This window comes from Hermetia illucens, chromosome 4 (genome assembly GCF_905115235.1).
Source record: "Hermetia illucens chromosome 4, iHerIll2.2.curated.20191125, whole genome shotgun sequence".
NCBI lineage: Eukaryota > Metazoa > Arthropoda > Insecta > Diptera > Stratiomyidae > Hermetia > Hermetia illucens.
The window spans coordinates 118,559,057-118,581,826 of NC_051852.1; the positions used below are offsets into that span (position 1 = coordinate 118,559,057).

The following is a 22,770-nucleotide window of genomic DNA, read 5'->3' on the forward strand; positions in this document are numbered from 1 at the left end:
TCTAAACCATATCACATCCAGCGAGATTTCCTGAAATTTCGGCCATCAACACACTCAAACGGAGTAAAGTCCGTTGACTTGACGGTCTCCTCGTAGAATTATTTATCGCTGCACCTGCAGTTTATGCAAATCTGCTACAGAAATACTGGGAATCCGAGACCTTTCCCAGAAAATGGAAGAAGGAGCTGATCTTTAAAATCCGAAAGAAAAGCTCCCGTTTCGAGTGTGACAATTGGAGGGATATATGGATGAAGAACGCATCAAGGAACAATTCAAAAATTTGAGAGAGAGAGGGAGCAGAGTTGTTTCCGCTTTGGATCCTGATACATTGACCACATCCACACACCTACCTATCATTTTGGAACAGTGTGCGGAGTTTCATCAAGTATATTTGGCGTACTCTGCCTGTCAGGGTCATTCCAGAGAAACTAGCTGTTATCAGTGCGACGTATAATGGCGCAGTATGTCACGTGCTATACCGAGGTAAAAGTTCAGAGGTATTGGGAATCAAAGACGGGGTCCGCCAAGGTTGCATCATGTCACCGATATCATTTTTTCCTGTTATCTGTGACCGTCTTTATGCTACCTTGTCCGAAGGATCATAGTCATCCTCAAACACCTTGACTATGCTGTTGACATCTGTTTATTCTCTCACCGACTCATTGACCTCTGGAATGAGAAAGAGAGGCACGTAGAGTTGGATTGAAGATGAACACGGACAAAATGTAGTTTCTGGGCCTGATGGTTCACCGCACTTTTCCTATCTGCATTAACGAAAAGAGAATTGAAAGCATCGTTCAGTATCTAACGGCGTATTAGTCGACATATCAACTGCGTCAAATCCGCTATCGTTGCTTGTCTAAAATCTGGAAGTTGAGTTATCTTAACATCAAGATTAAGCTGTGCTAATGTTCTTTCTGTGTCACCACATGGGAATAGCATATGAAGGAGACACTCACTGTTATTCAAAAGCTCCAAGCCCTTGTGAACACTTGTCTGTGACGTCTCAGCTGGATTCACTTGCCTGATACTATTGCGAGCAGAGAAGTTTGTCAGTGCCCAGACCTGTTACCTATAGGCGATGTTAGTGGCAGCGAATAGGGGACATACAAGAAACCCAATTGATGATTTTGTCATGCAATGGAACCACTCTCCGAAGATAGAGCGGGACGTTTCAAAATCACTTACCGCAAAACAGAGGACGACAAGTCCTTGAAGAAATTGAAGCGCACTTCAGTCAAGCGTGTGCAATTATGCGTAGGTACGCTTGACGTCTCACCACGAGGTAAATAGCAATCATATGTATATATATATATTAAAAAAATAGAATAATCAACAGAACAGATGCGTTAAGACATCAATATCTTGCCGCTCCAAGAACCGAAATAGTTTGGATGCCCAACAAACGACTTGGGATAGCACATTGTCCTTACAAGTGGGAATCACTCGCCAAGTAGAGAGCTTTGGAGTGACATTCTTCATTCATACCTCTTTTAATACCTCACCAGATGGCTTCAGGATCGAACGGTCTAGAAATCTTTTCTCAGTGAAATAGATGTGTGGGAAATGCTGAAGGCTTGACATCGATGTGCATCAGATTTTTGTAAGCGTGGGATTACGATGGTAAAGATGGCAACAGGCTGCGATAAAATACTCGGCTTTGAGGTCCGATCGAAACTGGAACAAAAGGCAAAAATGATCATGGACAATACAAAATCCCAAATAAAGACCAAGGAAAGTCGAAGTAATGGGACGTTCTCGCTCCCACTTTCTCCAATATTGGTTAGCAGCATGTTATCTGCAGAATTTCCATCAATACGAAAGAACACTACTTTCCCAAATCTGGAATCGCAGCAAAGGATGGTAGATTAAGGCTTAATGAGGCTAAAATAAAATCACGCTAAAACATAACAACTGGGGAATCCAACCTCCTAAGTGCAGACATATTTCTTGGAGCACATTTGAGAAAGAATATCGAGGAAGGCAACGAACTTTCGAGATGAAAAAGTCCTCAGTCCTCTTGCCGGAAGCTCGGGTTTTGTTGATATTTTTTGTAAGAATATTTGAGTACACGATGTTTTCATTTATGCATAATTCGTAGTGAATATCCGTTAAATATATCCGATATGCAATTCGATGTGGTACGGACATTTTGTCTGTTAGGGAGCACCCATTTAACCCAAAAGAGGTAGAGAGGTAGAGAAGTAGGATTTCCACCAAACTCTGCAATACGATGCTTCATATTAAGGCCTATCCAATTATATGGGTCTAAGGTGAACTTGAGTGACCACTTTATTTAAGTGAACCCCTCACTCCACCGTTTCGCAACTGGTTTCAAAATTAATACTTGATTCGGAAAGTACTAATCATGCCCTTTCATTTAGTACCCCGCATGACAACATTCGGTGACAAAAATTTTACAGCCCCCTTTCCACGTTCGTAGGGGTCCGCCTTTAATTCAACGTAGAATGATGTAACTCATTACATGGGACGTTTACAATTGCTACATTTCCACCAAATTTCATGTCAACAAGTATAACCATTTCTGATAAAAGTGCGTATGACAGACAGCGGAGTTGAAAGATCTTATATCAGGTGCGTCACTTCGTGCAGATAAGGAAATGCTCGGTGGATGCGTATGAACATGCAAAGTACGTATTTGGAGGTGGGCTTGCATAGGAATGTTTATGCGGAGATCGTGAGGGATGAATACCTACCCGTGGATAAGAGTAGCTATGGCCCAAAACAAGGAACCAATAAGGAGGAAGAAAGAATAAAAAAATATTCAGTGCTGTGGCTCAAACCCCAGTATTGGCGGCATTTGGGAGTGGGCAAGTTGGCTCCCGGCCCTCGATATCTCTCGACGGAAGTTCCTCGGTGGGGGATTACTTGGCCACCGCTACAGGGAATCCTACAAGTAGCCTAGAGAAAGAGGCATTTAAAAGGAAGTCATTCATCAGCTAATAGTGGGGTGACTACACCTGGTCGGGAGATGTCACGAGAGCAAGTGCCTGATCCATTTAGGAGAAGCTCGACGATTCTGCGACCTTACCCGAAGTGAACTTTCGTGAAGGAAGGAAATCATGAAAAATTCCGGAATGCTAATAAATACGGAAATGCAGCGGTTCTTTTGGATCCTTGCAGGACGCGAAAAGCCGAAAAGACCTTTGACCGTTAAAAGGGAAAGCCATCAAAGTGACCGAAATCGTGTTAAGACCGGCGCAGGCTCGAAACGACCCAAGGGAAGTAAAGTCCCAAAGGGGAACCAAGGAAGCATGGACCAAGGTTAGCGGAAAGAGCTAATAAAAAGCTGATGCTGGAGGTGGAGAAGTCTCCCGATAAAACGGCTGGAAATTTCCTCGGCAATGTGGGGAAATCCTTAGGGGAAAAGGCACAAGTACGGGCCAAAATGCAAGAGATTTTGATACAATGGAAAGACATTGATGAAACCACGACGAAGGAGGATATCTGCGAGGCACTAGAAAAACAGTTCGAATAACTTGATTTGCAAGATTCCGCAATCAGAGGGCTCAGGAAGGCATACGGAACCACGCACACGGCAACTGTAAGCCTACCAGCTGAAGCGCCGTACATAAATGCTGGCGGCTGAAATAGTAAAAATATATTGGTCGTTTGCCGACTTGGGCAACAGGTGTCCATCAAGTGCTGCCTTGAATTTGGCCACATAGCGACGAAATGCGCTGGTGACTGTAACACGTCAAAAAGGTGCAGAGAATGTTGCGGTGAAGGTCATACATTCAAGGAGTGCCAGATTGACCCTGAATGCATGCTTTGCAGGGGGAAAAAAGACTGCCGGCACGTTGCAGACAGCAACAGATGCCTAGCGTATAGCGGAGCATTGGATCCAGTATAGAAATGAGGTTGATACAAATCATGAACCACAACGAGTCTGTGCAAGACTTACTCTCACGGACCATCATGAGAATGAAATCCCTTATCACAACGATGAGTGGTGTCTGGGCTGCAGATTTAACCGGCAAAGCTGCATATGGGCGTGTGGAAATCAAGACATCCAAGAAGTAAGTCAAATCAGGGTTGCCTCCTGTAAGTACCTGTAATCCTGTAGTGTACCGTTGCGGTCTCGAATGAAGTGCTCTAACACACTTCAAGGCCCTGATGCAATTGAATTGTTGCGCCAACAATTGTTATTATTATTATCTACATATAGTTACTATGCTCCACCAAGGGCGAGGATGGCATAATTCGAGGAAATTATAGATATGCTAGTCTCGGATGCTAAAAGTCGAAACCCCAGAATCATAGCGGGCGATTTCAATGCGCGGACTGTGGAATGGGGGAGTCAAATTATGAAAACCAGGGACCGTATTTTGCTCGAAACTTTTATCAGTGAGCATTATAGTCATAGCGACCACCAGGCAATTTTTCTCCAGATCGAATATGGGCCATACGAAGCTGGAAATCAGGGCTAAGTCTTGAAAAAAGCAGAGAATGCATTCATAGAGATGCTTTCGGGAGCCCACAATCCCGGTGCTGCGACTTCAGAACAGGTAGAACAAATGATGCGACGTATAATAAGAGCATGCCAGTTCTCACAAATAGGCGGTCAAATGATTGCTGAAACAGAGAGATCGAGCTGGAAGGATCTGCCAACGATCTAGAGAAAGGCCAGACTTTCACGAGAAACGGCATGTATACGCGAACCTTCTAGATAGGCTTAAGCAGGCTATAAAGACCAGCAACCGAGAACTCTTCGAGAAACTTTGCGCAGAGGTAGACCAAACCCTTGGGGAACAGCTTACAGGATGGTTACGAAGAAGAAGTTGAGAGGGCGAACCCCATAACTGATTTGGCCGCATCATCTGCTCGACATCATGATGGCGCTCTTCCCTTCCCCAGATAAAGTGAAGCGCAAAAAGCAGGAAGAACTTGCAGAGATTTTCCAGAGAATCGGTGATAATAAAGCTCCCGGTTTGGATGCTGCTACCAATAGAGCTCCTAAACTCGCTATCAAGACCAGACTCGACTCGGTGGAAAAGGAAAAAACTAGCTTTGCTTCCAAAGTCCAATAAGCAACCGAGACATCCATGATCATATGGCCCGATTTGCCTTATCGGCACAGTAGGAGGAGATAGAATATACAGACAGCCTATATTTCAATTTCGGATTTCAACAAGCTCACTCGATCGGCGCCGTAAATGTGGTTTTACAGCTGGATCGAGATGCGATCTTGTCTGGTAAATATCGTGACGTGCTGACGTTAGACATAAAAAACGCGTTCAATCCAGCCAACTGGGAGTGAATAAAAAGCTCATTGGCTAAAACAGATGTCCCAAGTTATTTAACTAAGCTCGTCGAAAGTTACCTCCCGGAAAGGACACTTTTGTACGATACGAGAATGTGTGTGCGTGTGTGTATGGTGGGGGAGAAGCTACAGCTTCAGAGCACTCAGGCCGTGTTGGCCCATTGTACTCGCCTCCCCCGTCTAACGGAATATTCCGGATTTGTTCACGTATCGCAGGATTTCCGTTAGTGGATGTGATGCTACCCGTCGCAATTGGAGAACATCGGCACCAAAGATCTGATGCTAGATGCGTCCATAGGCGGGGCATTCATATAGGAAATGCTCCGTGGATTCCGCTTCCTCATTACAGGAGGGACACGTATCATCTTCGGTAATTCCCATTCTGAACATATGCCCAGCTAGTGAATTATGGCCTATCAGAATGCCCACAATACACCTGCAAGTCCTCCTGCTCTTCGACAGGATAAACTTTGCGGTACGTATGTTGGGTTCTGGCAGGAAAAGTTTGGTGTGTCGAGCAGCATTTAGGCTCTGCCACCTGTCATTATGGGAAACTTGTTCCCAGTTTTTGAAAACAGATTTAGCCAATGCCACTGATACCCCAATTGCTGGCTCCGGTCCCGGCATAGGGGAGATTGACCCCTCTTTCGTTAAAGCGTCTCAGATTTCATTTCCCTCTATGAATGCGAGAATGACTCCAATGGATATTAGGACCAGTTTGGCACGCACTCTGGGCGAGAAAAGGAGAATGAATCCACTAGAAAAGGATGCAGGATACCGAAAGGCTTCAAGACGGGAGTCGTTAGAAAACTAGTAATAACGCTGAAGCCACACTTTTATTGCCTGCATTGAGAAGTGGATTCAGCGATTACACGGCGAGATTAACTACCACCTGACCGAATTTCTGTCAGGGCATGTTGGTTACAAGAAATATCTGCGCCAATTCAGTTTGGATGATTCTCCCTTTTGACCTGAATGCGGTTGCACACCTGAGGACCTGCAGCATGTCATGTTTTACAGCTCAGAGAAAAGCAGCTTAAACAGCATAAACCCTCAGAACATTGTTGGTGAAATGCTGAATTCGGAGCGAAACTGGTGTATGATGAACTCCGATATTACGATAGATACTATTTGGAATGTTGAAGTAATGAGTAGCTTGGTGCTGACATCATTCACTTTGGTTACATTTAAATTTTTCCACTCTCCTCATCATCTCATTCTACCGACAATATTTTGATAGTAAAACAGGTAAGGAAAATGTTCATACTCCAATTCATTCAGGCTAATGGCCAGTTGAACCTAAAAACACAGTATCAAATGTTGCATAAGACACCAAAGTTAGTGGTTTGGATATAATATCTATTGAAAAACTGCAAAAGTAAATATGAGATATTATTGTAAATTTTGAGTGACGTGAATAGTGAGGGAACCATTTTATCTTGATTCAATATTTCTTTCGAGTTTTCATAGTTGTAGAGACTCCGGTTTCAGTGATTATCGATTCATTTTCATGTTTTTTGCTCTCACTACCATCAAAAACTAATTACAATTACTCCCCAATTTAATTATTTGATTAACAAGTCTAATAGCTCCATAAAAGGTTTGACGGAATTTGGTCAGACGTGAGGGCTTTCAAGTCTTTGCAGTCTAAACTACTTTAGTGTAAATCCACTTTGTGTACATCATCCATTTAAGGACCGAAAGATGAGACATGACACAATTAAATTTGCTTTGCAAGTCACGCACAACAGCTCTTGCTTTTCATGCTCTAAACCATTTATTTATCCAAGTTACATGGAAGAGAAGAAAGGACGTGACGGTGACGGGTCTGTGGTTATACCAGACTGACTACAAGGAAGAAAGGGTTGTTGCAGTTTTCTCCTTTACCGAGCACAGCATCTTTGATGGAGCCAATTTTCTATCGAGAAAGTCACACTATTTCACTTCAATATCTTGCAAAGTGCTGGGGATGAAATTTCATGGAGCTAAGGAATTTACTGAAGTCGTTAGAGGTAATGCGATTTATCAGGTTTTGTAGTAAGAAATGCGCACAGACGTAAGAATAAGCCGCGCTAACAAAGAGCCTGTATTGTGGGACTGTGTCTTCACCGAATTAATGTACAAGAAGCCAATTATACAAAGTGAAGGGTTTCTCCCTTAAAAGGTTCAATTACTGGTTTGGGGTGAGTTAAATGTTTCAATTTATGACTCGCTTCAGCGGAAGGAGTCCGCTTCTCTATGCTTGGGAATGAAAGAGAAAGCAATTTCAAGGAATTCCTGATTGCCGTCTGTTTGTAATGCTAAATCGCCTGAATGTTCACTTCCTTAATACCAAAATAAGCTTGATTGAATTGATTGAATTCAAAGGAAAATCCCTTAAAATTTCCATATCCTGTAGTACAGCTAATATTTATTCAACAATTTTTCACTGAAAAAGCTACAAAAGCGACAAATGAACCTTCATCATTTCTTGGAATGTTTCCGAACGAGCTATCGATTTGCAGCATCGTTGACCCAGTTATTTCATCTGCCTGCACTCGCACCATTCAACGCACATCCCATTCCTTGTTCCTTCTCCCGCACAATACCATTATGTGCGTTGGATTATCCATAAAACATTCACAGAGCATATAAAAGGATCATCAACTGAACAACATGCCAAAGGACATAGAGTTGTTGTTCCTTTTCTCTGTTTCAAATTTATTCTTCCTTCTGCGTCGCCATTTTCACGGAATACGCACAGTTGCAGGAAAGGCAGATACCGTTTATTATTTCAACAACGGAAAATGTGCTGAAACTGAAGGATATGCTTGTTTTGAGAGCGTTGAAATGTTTTTACGGATTTCATGGTGCAGAAGAGTATATCAAAACATCGAGTGTAATTGGATAGACGATATCCAACTGCAAACAATACTCGAATCTACATGATTAGAAAAGATTAATTAATTTTTCAGATGGAATGGAAGCAAAATGGTGCAAAATATACAGCTTTGACGAACGGAAGGATGGTATAGTTTGGAAAAATTGAGTTATTCATAGCATTATCAATGAAAAACATTGATGTATTCACTGTGCAGTCGAAAAACACTTGACTAATCCATGATTTACCAAACTTTGACATGGCATATAGATATATATGTACATGGGCATAAATACGCAAGGGTTTGGGTAACGCAGGAAAGGAGAAAAACAGCATTGAGGGGCATTGCAAATTGGACTTCGGATGAGCTTTATCTGACCTAATTGCCGTTCAAGTAGAATTTTGAAGGTCTACTTATAACCTTTGAGGTATTTTTTTTTGTGCGTACATGGAGGTGGAAAATCTTAGAAAGACACGTCCGCACCAGCTCCGCCGCCGGAACGCTGGGACTACAGCGGGCGCGTGTGGGATTCACACCCACTAAAAACCACCCCCGGTCTCTTCAGCCCCAGCCCCGTGGGACCAACATTAAGGTATTACTTCGCGGTGTAGGTTTGCTCTTAGGCACTCATCCTTCTCCTATTTGCAGCTTTCCTCCTTCTTTGTTCCTTCAGCAACTCCTCCTGCATTTGGATGATTGCGAAGCCAACCGCAAGCCACTTCTCCTTGGACTCCAGCATCTCAGTAACTAAGCTCTCCGGGGTCCCGCTCCTGCCCAGCACCTGGTTTAAACTCCTTCTCTCCATCGCAAATCGTGGGCAATGAAACATCACATGCTCTGGATCCTCCGGTATGCCATCGCATCTGGGACAGTTCGGAGAATCATCCAACCCAAAGCGGTGCAGATACTGCCTGTAGGATCCACCGTGTCCCGTGAGGAACTGGGTAATGTGGTAGTTGGTCTCCCCATGTTTTCGCTCCACACCCTAATGTTGGGAATGAGCCTGTGCGTCCACCGACCTTTCGCAGACTCGTCCCATCTGACGCGTAAAAGACCTGGCCCGGTGCTGTGCCAGAATTGCCAATAATTTGGTTACACCAAGCTATAAAAATACAATACTATAAAAATAGCAACGAAAACAATTAATTCAACGCGCTGAAACAAATGCCACCCCCGCCAGCACATGTGTAGTTGAAGGCCTTAAAAACATATATCAACAAGATATGAACTATGAAGCGAAATACTAGCACCCCAATCTGGAAGGACTTCTTCTTGCACTGACTCAAACGATGAATCAGTTTATGGTCTCGATGCAAAATATGATGCAGGGAATGATGCGTAATCGGAGCCAAATGTTACAGGTCCTTCTCAGAAGCAACGAACCAGCTCAAAATATGTCACTGGAATGCAAGCGGGGTCAGCCAACATAAACTAGAAATATGTCACTTCCTGTTTGACAAAGAAATCGCTATAACGCTCATATTGCCGAATTGATGGATACTGCTTCTACGGCACTAGGCATCCGAAAGCAAAAGCACACGGCTGTTCCGAAATATTTATCAGCAGCATTAAGCATCATCCCCTAGGAGATTACTGCAAAGACTATTTCGATGCAACTTCAATCCGATTACTAGGAGGGACGAGAGGCGAGATAACCATCACCTCGATCTGTCGTCGTCCAAAGTTTAAACTGACATCTCAGATATTCGAAGAATTTTCGAACATATTGGAGAACATATTTCTTGCCGGATTTTATTGCTAAGTACACCCATTGGGGATCCAGACCGAACACTCCCAGGGAAGACACATGTGGGAGGTGCTAGCCCGAGACACAAGATTTGATATTATCTCATCGGGGCAGCCCACTAATTGGCCAGTGAAAAATCCCGGTCCTGATTGACTTTAGCGTTACTAAAAATGTGAGGCGGGAGTTGATAAGGAGCAAACCGTGATATGAATTATTTTCAGACCAGTTGCCCGCCACTGTAACACTTGCAGGAGTACCTCCTATAACGAGCGATAGAATTAGGAAATTAGCAACCAAATTGGCAAGCTGGTTGAATTTTCGTAAGCATATAAGCATTCATGTGCAAATCAACACTCCTTTAAAAATCATAGGCGAAGTAAACAAAGCCCTGTCAAAATTCAACAAAATCATGCACGCCACATATCGACAATCTTCCAAAAAATATCATACCGCATAACATACCACAGCTGGTCCTAGTAAAGTGAAAGTTGAGAAGATAATGCCAGGATCACAGATCTTCAGACCGAAAAAAACAATTCAGGGAGTAAGTCGATCGCTTTACGCAGACCTTAAGAATCAACGACAACCGGAGTTACAAAGTTACTTACGAGCTACAAAAAAATTTAAAAGATCTGCTAAATGCAAACCGCCACTGAGGTCAGCGGTGAACCCAAAGAAAGCTCCAGGATACGACCTAATCAAGGGGAAAATGTTGAAGGAACCTTCACTTATCGCAACCACTCCGGTCTCGCCCATTTCCCCGATGCCAAGAAGGTTTCAAAAGTTACAATGATTCCTAAATGTGAGAAGGACCAAACGCAGGGTGCAACATACAGGCCTATAAACCTGCTACTCAACTTCTCAAAGGTGTTTGAAAAACTACTACTTTCAAAAATATTACCACGTCTAGTGGAAAACAAAGTAATTCATCAGCACCGGTTTGACTGGCTTTTGAGAGAAGCATGCTATCGAACAAGTTCGCAAGATCACCTTTGAGATGAGGATTCATTTGAGCATAGAGAGTATTGCTCAACGGTCTTAGACAAAGTGTGTGTATGTGTTTTCAAAATAAAGAAGTTGCTTCCAGTAAAATTTCATTGAATTTTGGAATATTTTCTTTGGGAGCGCAAATTCATGGCGAAATACAAAAGCTTCTAGTGAGTATAACATCCAAGTTGGAGTCCCCCAAGGCAATGACACTTTACCTCATCTATGCCTCGGATCTACCAACACATCCCAATCTGGTAACTTCAAAGTTTGCGGATGATACTGCCACTTTGAGTACTCCAATCCAATCCTCAGGTTGCATCAAGAAACTGACAAATCAACTAAGATGAATTGAAAAGGGGCTTACAAAATGGAAAATTCGCGTAAGTAAAATCAGGTGCTGTCACGTCACTTTCACCCTGAACCTGTATTGGCTTTAACCTGGGACTCAACTACTCCACAAAGCCGTCACAACGCCAATATGGACATATGGAATTCAGCTGTGGGGTTCAGCGTACAAATCTAACATCGAGTTGCTACAGAGAGCCCAGTGCAGGGTACTACGGAAGATCACCGGTGCTTCTTGGTATAAGACAAACGAAAACATCCACAGGGACCTTCAAATTGTGACAGTGAGGAAGGAGATCTCATTCCAGGTGACGAAGTGCTAAGAAAGGTTAGCTTCCCAACCTAACCCCTAAGTCAGGAGACTCCTACAACAGCCTAGTGTCAGTCGATTGAAAAAAATGAATATTCTAGAATGTAAGAAAAGACTAGCAAAACGTCGTTTATGTAGACTAATCTGCAATCTCACTTTGAGAATAATAGCTCTGTGGGAATACCGGGATCTGAACGCTTGGAGTGTAAAAGTTTTGTGTTCGTTTCGCGTGAGTAATTTGCTATGTAAGTTTCTCCATTCGTACGTCCCTAAATATTCAAAATATTCATTGCTATACGTAGTCCTAAACTCTAACTACGCTTTTCAAATGAATTCTTCTTGTATAATGAAAATCAATGACATGTATGACGTCTTAGAGTTCAATAATTCTAGGTAAAATACAATATTTTGAATGAATGAATGTTAATAACGGTTGGATTCCTCCCAAACTTTCCAAAATTGTATATAATATAATATTAGACCACGGTAGGTCTAAAATAAATCTAAGGGGTTTTCGGGTAAATTTCTAGTGCTAATATGCTATTATTATCTTTATTGAGCTCATATCGGAATCAGATGTATTTTGAGGCCTAGATTGTGTATCGGTTTTTGGTAAGATACGCATCTTTCACACTACACATTTTGAGCCTTCTCTCCCCTATATTTTACCCACTATCAGAAATAAGATCAGTTTCTGAAAGTACTCACCGAATCCTTTCACTTGCTGCTCCACGCGACCTTAATCTATGAAAACAATTTTTAAACTTCCTTTCAGTAGCCGCCGCTTAAACCCGCTTCAGCATGATGCGACTCAGTGGATATAAAGAGATTCACAGTCCACATCTTCTCATCAAATTTCGTAAGAGTAGATTCAACCGTTTCTGAGTAAATTGGCTGTTCAACCTTAGGAAGGAAAATTTCCCGACCAAAGCATTGGTGAACGTTGGGGTAAAACGAGCCGACAGCCCAATGGATCCATTCCCACCTTAAACCCCCGTTGAAAGAAGAAAGGAGCGTAGCGAAACCGAGAGGATAACTCGAAAATGAAACCACCAAGCAGCGTTGGTAATAACAGCAAAATATTACATGTCCTATGATGATATTCCACGCAGGATTAAGGAAGACTCTACGTTGAACAATCTCAGTGACAGTGTTACACGAACTAGGCGAACACACAAAGGAGGCTTATTGAAACGAAAAATAAAGGTCATGGCGATCTAGAAAACAACATCGAGACTTTACTCGACGTGCAAGCGATCGTCCGGGTAAGTTGGCCGATAATTATAATAGAGTGCACCGACCTGGACAACCAACAAGGAGGAAATTTGCGCAACGTGCTCAGAGATAATTTGAAAGAAACGAATGACAAGTGTCTAAGGTCAGCGTACAGTGGAACGCAGGCAGCGGCCCTACCCATGTCCATGTCAGCAGCTACAAAAGCACCGTCTGCGGGTAGAGCCCGTTTCAAAGGGGTCGTGCGCAGGCTACGAGGGCAAACAAGACATTCATCACCGCATTCTATCAAGATGGTTGTGAAAACTTTGAAGGATTGTGAACCGGCCCTCGAAATATTGCGACGCTCAGAGTGTCAAACTCTTATTTTCAAACATCTACTACCAGCTAAGGGGACTGTCTTGGGTGTGCCCTCGTACCCTCGTGTGATGGCTGCAACGGTTTACAATAAGTTTTCGTCAGAACGTAAATGCAGATTTTATGCTTCCCAGGGGTGTGGACCGTTGACTAGCCATGACAAAATGGTGGAGGCGATTTCAATTTGGGAGCGGCCTTCCGTAGCAAACAAAACAATCCGGTCTCTCCAAGCCCCTTTCGATTGTCGAGGACCAGGTCGTTGTAGGTTCTCCCGGTACACCATATCAGCAGGGCTGGTAACAAATTCTTCGCGGCGGCCGTACGAAGGCCAACCAGAATAAAACGTAAGACCTCTCGCCAGGAAGGTTCGTCGCGCGCCATAATGATTGCCCGATAGCAACGTTCTAGCATTCCATTGGACTTCGACAAGTATGCGGTTTTTAAGTATTTAAACTTGTGTTTGGAGTTTCGCTGCAGGCTCTGGAGCACTGCGTCATCCTTCTGTGCTACAGCAATTGCCGAAAAATTAACTGCGGCTAGGATGTTGATCACGGAGAGCCGAGACAAAACGTCAGCGCCTAAATTCTCTTTACCGAACAGATGTTCAAAGTCCGATGTAAACTAGCTGATGTAGGCTAAATTGGTGAGAGGACACTTCGTCGGGAAAAAGTGAGAGGCTTATGGGCTGTGAATACTGTAAACGGGAAAAATGGAAGTATTTGATGCTGAAATATGCCGCTAGTAATTAACAACCATAGCTGCTGTAATTCCAATGAGCAGATTCAACCACTCTGAGGGGAAACCAAACGGTTGCCACTTTTGTTTCACCATCTGGTGAAGAGCAACGCCTTCTACAATGTCTGAGACATCAAAGAACAAGGCTAGGGGTACATCTTATTGAGGGAGCTTCAACATTGTAGCATGTACTACCTGTGTGTGTGTGTTTGAGGTGGGGGAGAAGCAAAGCCTCTGAGCACTCAGACCTTAGTGGTTTATTGTACTCGATGTACCAGCTGTTGTTTAGTTGTTTTAAACGCTCGGATGGCTTCTGGAGACAACACAACTTTCCGCAATTCTTTGTTTTTATGACCAAATAGGAAGGCCTTAAGTATGCTCTCATGGTGAGCGGCTTAGGGAACCGTCGTTTTCGGTAGAAGCTTACCATACCTAAGAACCTTCTAACGCCTTTCACACTCTTTGGCAGTGAAAAGCCCTCGACTGCTTACACCTTGTCTGAGTCGGGTGATATACCAGCAGGGATAATGGAATGATCTAGAAATTTCACCTGTTGCTAGAGAAATCTGCACTTTTCAACGTTATGAATTAGGTCATTGTTAAGGAGGTGTTGGAAAATTTGCACACTCGAAATTTGCCAAATGTTCGGACTCGTGGTGGGGTGGAAGATGCGACCAGAATGTGATTCAAGTAGATAAAGCAGATGTCCAGTTTTCGTAGTACAGAGTGAATGAATCTCTGAAAGGTTTGTTCCCCATTGTGCAGTAAAGAGTTATCTGTGTGAACTCGAACAACCCGAAAGATGTGCAACTTGCGGTCTTTGAAATATCTTCGAGTTCTACAAGGATTTGGAGGGCCTACGCGAAAAATAAGGTCGAAAAAACACGAGAATTTCCTGAGTAATGAGCAAAGTCTTGGATGAGTGGAATAAAATGGCGGCCTGGAATCATTTGGCAACAATGTGGCTTGGGAACCAAATGAAGTGTAGATGACCAACAGCAAGCATCCTTGAATATTGCTTTGTAGTCTGGTCCCCCTTTCGCATCCGTGACTGTCGCGCTCTTGAAGTTGCACAACGCAAATTTACCCTGAGCTTCTTTTACAAAAAGGATCTTCCACGGGTGTTATTGTAGCGTTCAACGGGCTGCGATATACTACAATCGGTAGAAATGTTGTGGGTGTGCGCGAATGCTTAGGTTGACAACGTCCTTAAAAATGATGGAAAGAGTGCTAATATTAAATGACAATCGAAGTGTGTGGGGTCTGTCAAGGATCTATGCTGCATATTTTCCAGCAGCCCATAATGACACAGAAAGTCTGCTCCTAATATTGGGACACTGATGTCAGCTATAATGAAGCGGCCCGAAAAGGTCCCATTCAAGCCAAGGCTCACGTCTACTTGCCTGCAGGCCTAAATAGCGATAGATTTGGAGTTTGCTGCCAATAATTTCAGCTACTGAGAACAAAAGCATTTTGGACCTGGGGACACAGAGAACGAAGACCAGGTAGGCCGCTCCCTTTTCGGCTGTCAGCACGCGTTGCCCCACCATACCATGACAAACATGTAATTAATAGATATTGATTGTTATTAGTATTGTTGGTTTGATCTAGAAATGTTTGCAGTATTTGGGTGAATGATTCGCTGAATACCCAGAAATAGTTTAAGATGTAAAAATGTGAATTTCAATAATAGTTCTGCGACTCACCTATAACAGTAGCCAAAATGATGATTCCTAGGATAATTGCTGTTGATAACACGACAAGCAAATGAAGTGTTGTTTCGATTTCTGGAGTCCCACTCTCCGTACAATTCCCGGTTCCATTCTGGAAAAATGCAATCACGCTGCCATTCGTCGCTGACTTCGTACAACAACCACTCAAAACACTACAATTCCACAATTCGGATAGGAACTCATCACCAACGATTCCACCAATTCCACCACTAAACACTCCACCGCTGCTAATCGTTACGTCCGATAGGTCATCGGTGAAATTGCTGGTGGTCGACGATGGCGACACCGAAGATATTGAAAAATTACCAAAATAATCTGCACTAGACCCGTATGAATTGCTTGTGTCATATTCTAAAAACGTGGAAAATGTGGAAAATGCCGAAGACAATGGCAGCGATGCCGTGGAATTCTGCTGGATGGTTTGTACTTGTTGGTGATTGATCGATACAGAGAGCGTTGATGGATCAGTCGTTGATGTCGCGAAGAATGATGAATGGGCTGGTGGAGGGTGGTGAGCAGCAGGCGTTAAAAGTATCGAGGAAGCAGGCGTGGATGTGGGTGGTGATCCGCCTTCTGATAGTTTTCGAAGAGTATTTACAGTTTTGTTGATAATGGTGAATGGTGTGCTGGCGACCGTTGACGAAAACCCCGCCACCACGGAGTCCGTACGCTGCGTGATTTTATCTACGACTTCGGTGGTTGGTATCGTTGGATGGATGCCTGTCACGGCGGTACTCGTGAAATTCCTGATGCTCTTTAAAGTAGGCAACGCAGTGGTTGTAGTGGTCGGTGAAGTCGTTGTCGATTGGTCGTTCCACAGCCATGACCACCACGACCACAGAAGTTTATCCATCTCTTCTAAACATTTATCGATGAATGCTGAATGCACTTACACTCATTTCCACTAAAAGCATTCAAACGTTGGAAAGTTGCAAAACATTTTCCCATTTCCACGCCACGTTTATTTCGCATTGTTTCCCTGTGTTGCAGGAATTCCAATTATGGATATTGTTTCGTGCAATTATCCTTGCTGCTGGCCTACTATCCGTGCCGGGTGTGTATTCGCTTCGCTTCGGGTGGAACTGAAAGTACAACAGTGGAAAGTATTCATTAGCCTTTTGGGGGTTTCTGGCTGTTTTAATGTTTTTGTTTCAAAAAGTTTGCTCTCGTTTGTGCTGCTGTTATTGTTTCCACTTTTCGCACGAACCTCGTGAATTTTTAAAATTGTTTAAATAAAATGTTTTTTGTATGTAGTTTCAGTTTACGTAATAGTCATCAGTAGAACAAGTGTAAATAGCGCTTGTTAAATTGAAACGCAAATGGGGGCAGATCCTTGCGAACAGGACATAGTTAGTTTCTAGTTTATGCAATAACAACATTTCTAGCGCAATTCAAGAGCCAGAGGATATGATAAAAGAAAAATGTAAAGAGCACTTTATAACGTGTTTTCTAACTTCGCTGTAAAGATATGTTGCTACAGGAAAACAATAAGTCACGACTACGGTATAATGTCAAAATTGGAAGGAAACCAAGCCTTACTGCAAACTACTTAATTTCTACGAGGTCTCTACGAGAGTCTCAAAGAACGGACAGAGCTCCAGTACCAAAAACAGTAGCAATTGTGGCGGGGCGCATACTGAAATACCTAAAACTAAAAGCATTTCCTCCCCGCCATATAAATAGTCAATTATCAGTTATGCTAAGGTTACGAGATCTGCTCCAGAAAAACATCCAGGGGGCAAAGCCACTCTATAATTTCTTTTGGAGTATGAAGGTGAAATGCATTAACGCACAAAGAGCCGGGCTACTGCCTCAGACAGACTACAGGCTAAAACAACCCCTGAAGCGTCTGGAACTCTGACTCGGAACCGTTTCATACATTACCTCGGACCAGACCTATTCAGTATAAGAACAAAATTACGTTAAGACTATAATGTGCCACTCGGCTCCTCATGTGCTCGCTCAGCAGCACCCTTCCATTGAAAGGTGATAGCGATGGTGCTCCCTCCTTCTGCAGAAGAAAAAGGTATGGCAGGCATCATCCACCACGTCTTTGCAATAAATGCAGGTGGGGAATCATGATTTGCCGATTGTGTCCAGATAAGATTGAAAATACCCAAATCCGCTGAGCTCCTGCGTTAGGTAATAATAAACCTCACCGTGCTTTCGATTGGATCACAGTCACACGTCTTTTATGAGATGCGCGGTCCATCTACCTCTCGATTCTCTTTGCCAAGATTGTTGCTATGCACACAGAGTACCAGCTCTCTCTCTCTCACAGGAGACAGCTTCCTTATTTCCGTCGCCTTTTCTAAGGTTTATAAACCTTCGCTCATGGAGAGCGACCGGAGTAACTCCCGCTATCGCCATTACAGTTGGCTCCGAAACGGTACGATAGGCGTACACAATTTGCAGAGCAAGAGTGGAATATTCATAACGTCGAGAATCAGACATTTATCATCTAATGGAGCGCTTCGAGAGTACTAGGCAATAGGTACTGGACATATTAACTCTAAGAAATACTTTGATAAATGGGTTGGCTAAGAATTGGGGTGTATTGGATGAGCCTTTTATGTGGAATCACTGAATAGTTATATTATACATTGAGGGCAACTTCTAAATAAAAAGGATACTTAAGAATCCCAGGAGAGTGGATTGCGACCATATACAAGGCACTTGAGCAACAACGTGGCTCAACCGCAAAAGAATAATGATATCAGGATCGCAAACAGTGTTGGAAGACCCCAACAAAGTCGTTATTGACATCAAAGAATGGTGAAACAGAAAACTTGTCAGAATGAGAACAGGGGTCGGAAAACTCTTGCACCGGGCAAATCGCGCCGGAGACTAGCCGAGGTATAAAAATGCACTGACTGCGTATAGCAACGCGACCAGAAAAGCAAAATGGAGCAGCTTCAGGGAATTTGTTTGAATATACTATGCATACGAATTTCAGCTAAATATCTTTTGATTTGCGGACTCCCTTTTCTTACTCTTCTTTGACCCCGCAAAATTCTTTTATTAAGAGCATACTCCAATAGAATGGCTTGAAGATGACAAGGCTGGGAGGGAACTTTCAAAGCCGCACCTCTCAATACAGGCAAGGTCGATAAAGCATCGCGGCACTCGAATCCGCAGTTTTATCGCTACACGCGCGTAGTCAAGCCGTTATTTCCATTTCTTTTCATTTTTCAGATTTTGATCTTTAGATAGGCTTGTGCGAATTGCCATGTTTGTGAATTTTCAGGATCCGACGCTGACCCATGCATCGAATAAAAGGAAACATTTTTGTATAATGACCCGTGATTGACAGACGTGCTCAAAGGCCCCCTCCCCCACATTCCTGAGCCTGGCTAAGACAGACACATGCAAGCACATGTCGACGGAACGCTTCGCTGGAGCTTCAATATTTGCTGTCAATTTCGCCATCGCAGGTCAGCATGGTTTTCTGACCATCTCCTATACCATCTTGTTATTACAACTTATGGCCAAAACTCCACCTGCGGTGTTGTCCGCTACTACTTCAATTTGCTCGGAAAAGCTTATCTGTGAGTTGAGCGTCAAATTACCTTCGATTCGTTGGTTTTGATGCCATAATCAACTCACCGAACGGCCGAGCTGGGCTTATTTTTTCGGTCAAGTCTGCTTTGTGCTTGTTCGATATGGCGTCCGGCAACTATTGGGTCGACATTATCTGTATAACCGATCAGATGCGACTCTTCCGTTTAAGAGGTCCACCCTAGGATGAGTTCCAGTACTACAAAGTGATTTCCATTCTCCTCAGGCCCTCCAACGTCGCATAGAGTAGGGTCTTTTAGATAATTCCTCAACATCCACAAGAGATAAGCCAGCACATAGAATAAATTTTCTAATGTGGCTAACATATCTGCAATCTGACAAAATCCAAGAAATTTCAAACATGGAGAGTTAAGGAGCACTACATGTCGCAACCAATGCTGAGTGCCACAGCTCGATGAATAACATCTACAATCTCCATGACGGTATCTACTAGATCTCCCTGCTCGAAAACTGAACTGTCGTGGGATTTACCCGGGCGGCTCGTGTCACTTTGGAGAGTCTAATGTGCCTTTCGAACATTTTTCGCCTGTTATCATGTCCGCGGCTTTGCGATAGACAACATTTTCTTTGCTTTGTCCAGGGATAATCTGACGGGATAATTCATTTAATAATATGCAATATTCCATCGGCTTTCTCCCGTCTTAACACCCCTTAGTTTTCCTAGTTTACCCCTTTGAATTTACCAATTTTCATCCCCTACATTCCAATTTTAACATTTAACTTTTAAAATTAGTAATTTAATTTATTTTGCAAGAAACCTAACAGCTGGTCACTTTCCCCTAGCTCCAAGAATTTATTTACATTTGAACAATTCCAAATTTGGTTTTAATTTCTCAAAAACTAATATTGAACGGCAAAAATGTACATTCACCTCATTTACTAGTAACTAATTTTGAAACGGTGTTGTTGTTGGCCAACTGGAAACTAGCAAAAGAGGAAGCAAGGGTGAAGTGGGTGATGGGAACTTTTAAACCACTAAAATCACGGGGAGTAGATGGCGTCTTGCCAGTATTATTACTATCTAAGAATCTCTTCTAATGGTGGTAAAAGTCAGCATAGGCTTGGGATAGCAGCATATTCTGCTATTGAAACAGTATCTACGCCTTGTATATGGGCTTACGACGGCCACGACATTCGAATTTCAAACATTCTAGATAATGGTATCGATGATGGACCCTCGCTCTATCCAACAGTTTGGATATAAATGAGGTTACAGGAGGGACTCTGGAGTATTACTCTCCCACTTATGGTATGTGATGTTGCACTCTGAAAACCCTGAAAGAAGCAATCGAGAATTCAAAAACCAAAAAAAGACTAAAGGTTTCGTCCCGGGCAAAGGCTTGATATCCTAAGTCCACATCCACATGATGTTGGACCGGGCCAAATGGGGAGCAATTTACTCCCAAGTTTTTTGGTCCATGGAGTTTGGGGCGTAGCCCCCAAGTATGCAAAACCCAAAAAAAAGGAACTAACGGTTTCGTTCAGGGCAGAGGCAGCTCTTCAGACGCTGCCTCACCTCTACCCATTTGGTCCGGTCCAACATCATGTGGATGTGAACTTAGGATCCCCCATATCCTAAACAATTAATCGTCAGTGTCACCCCTGTGAACGAGTTTTTGACAGGATATTGACTGCGAGATTCCGGTTCGAAATGAAGAACCCTTGAATAGTATAGCGTTATCTCCAAACGGACCTTTCCGATCGAAAATAGAGGATGATTTCAACAGCAATTGAATGTAATCCAGGAAAGACTTCCAAGAGGCAATATTACAATCGCGATGGGCGACCTGAATGCCAACGTGGGCTCTGAGAACACTTTGCTCCAGCTTGTAATGGAAGAGCACGGTGTTGGCAGCTTCCAGCTCCTCGTCATTAGCGGCATATTTTTTGAGTAGAGAGTTTGCCAGAAGTGGCAGAGTACCAGCAATCCACTCGACTCCGCTTGTGTACTGATTCTGAGGCTTATGGCAAAGTTAGAAAGCTTCCCTAACCTTTCCGGCAAGCTATGCAAAAACTGCTGGAATATAGCCATCAGTTGCATCATCTTTTCATCGACTTCAAGGCCGCCCATGATAGCATAGCCAGGGTAATACTGTACATGGCTATGAGAGAATTCGGTATCCCGTCGGAATTGATAGGACTGACTAGGCTAACCCTGACAATTATGCGAGGCCAGTTAAAAGTAGCACGGTCACTCTCGAGATCTTTTAACATCAACAACGATCTAAAACAAGGGGGTGCCCTATGATGCTCCCTCTTTAACCTGGCCCTGAAAGATAATAATATAAAAAGATAGGAGAATATAGATAATAAAGATAAAGATAGGAGAATACAACTTTGAGACCGTTGAAAATGTTGCCTATCTAGGGTCGAAAATCAAAACCGATAACAGCTACGATGATGAAATCCGCGCACGGTTGTTGGCAGCCAACAGAGGCTATTTCAGCTTCCGCTCGAAACGTCTCACCACAAGGTCAATGCTCTTACTGTACAAGACTATGATCTTGCCAGTCCTCATGTATTCCTCGGAGACTTGGGTTCTTAGCAAGAAGAATTGTGAACTCTTGGTCGTATTCGAGAGAAGAATCCTCTGAAGAATTTTTGGTGCCCTACATGAGGATGGACGATTGCGTGGCCTACATAACGACGAAATCTATGAGCGATACCATGATCGTCTGGTTGTGGATAAAATCAGGCTTAACAGCTTGCGGTTGGCGGGTCACTTAATAGGCATGGATGTGGACGATCCAGCCCGGAAAGTCTATAAGGGCAATATCGACGAGGCAGACCCTGCCTGAGATGGAGCGATGGTATAGGTCAGGACGCCAGACAGCTTGTAGGGCAGCGCATAACCGGGATGTCACAAGTTCCTTATTAAGGCAAGCCTGGACCGGATACCGATTGTTTCGCCATTGATGATGATGATCCGGGCCAAATTCAGGTGGATGTGTCAATTAAAGTGCGTATATGACTATGGGTACGTTATAAAGTAGAAAAGGGTGACAACTTCATTGCTAGGCATTCCATGGACTGGATAGACGGCCGGCGTGTGAGTTGTTCATGAAATACATGGCACAGAACAGTGGAGGAGTGTAAAGTTGGAAGGTTTCATCAAAAGCAGCAACGATGCCGCTTATTCAAGGTCGACATGGTACTTTCTAATGAGGGACAATGATAATTATATGCAGTCAGCGACGAAAAAATGCCGGAGGCATATTCATTTGTTTATTTACCGTAATACCAAATTCCAAAGGGTTTACTATTAATAACTATAAAGATTAAAATAATTTAGTTGAAATATTAACTAGATTATCAATCAATCCATTAAGGCCGATATCAAACCTGGTTCTGAAAGGAAGGATAGCTTCAATTGGAATTTTGCCACCTCAGCGTTCCTAGGACAGAGGAACAAATTTCGTGGTCTCGCAGATTACTCATTGAAGATGCTACCAATGTACCTGGCAATGAGGTATAAAATGCACATTCATTAAATAAGGAGAAGGGGGAATTTAAGGTCTGATGTGAAGAATAGGGTATGGGGGCTTCTCTAATGAACAGCACGGCGTCTGAGCTGGTGATCGTGGGGGAGGGGGAGG

General features: G+C 43.2%; 1 protein-coding gene across 3 annotated transcripts in view; it reads right to left on the reverse strand.

Moving 5' to 3' along the window:
• LOC119655871 (5-hydroxytryptamine receptor-like) overlaps nucleotides 1-22,770 on the reverse strand; it is a 225,883-nt gene that overhangs the window by 70,851 nt on the left and 132,262 nt on the right. For all 3 annotated transcript variants that reach the window (XM_038062000.1, XM_038061999.1, XM_038061998.1), the window contains exon 3: nucleotides 15,569-16,677. In XM_038062000.1, coding sequence (XP_037917928.1) covers nucleotides 15,569-16,448 — 880 coding nt within the window. In that variant the 5' untranslated portion in view covers nucleotides 16,449-16,677. The remainder of the gene's footprint in view (nucleotides 1-15,568; nucleotides 16,678-22,770) is intronic.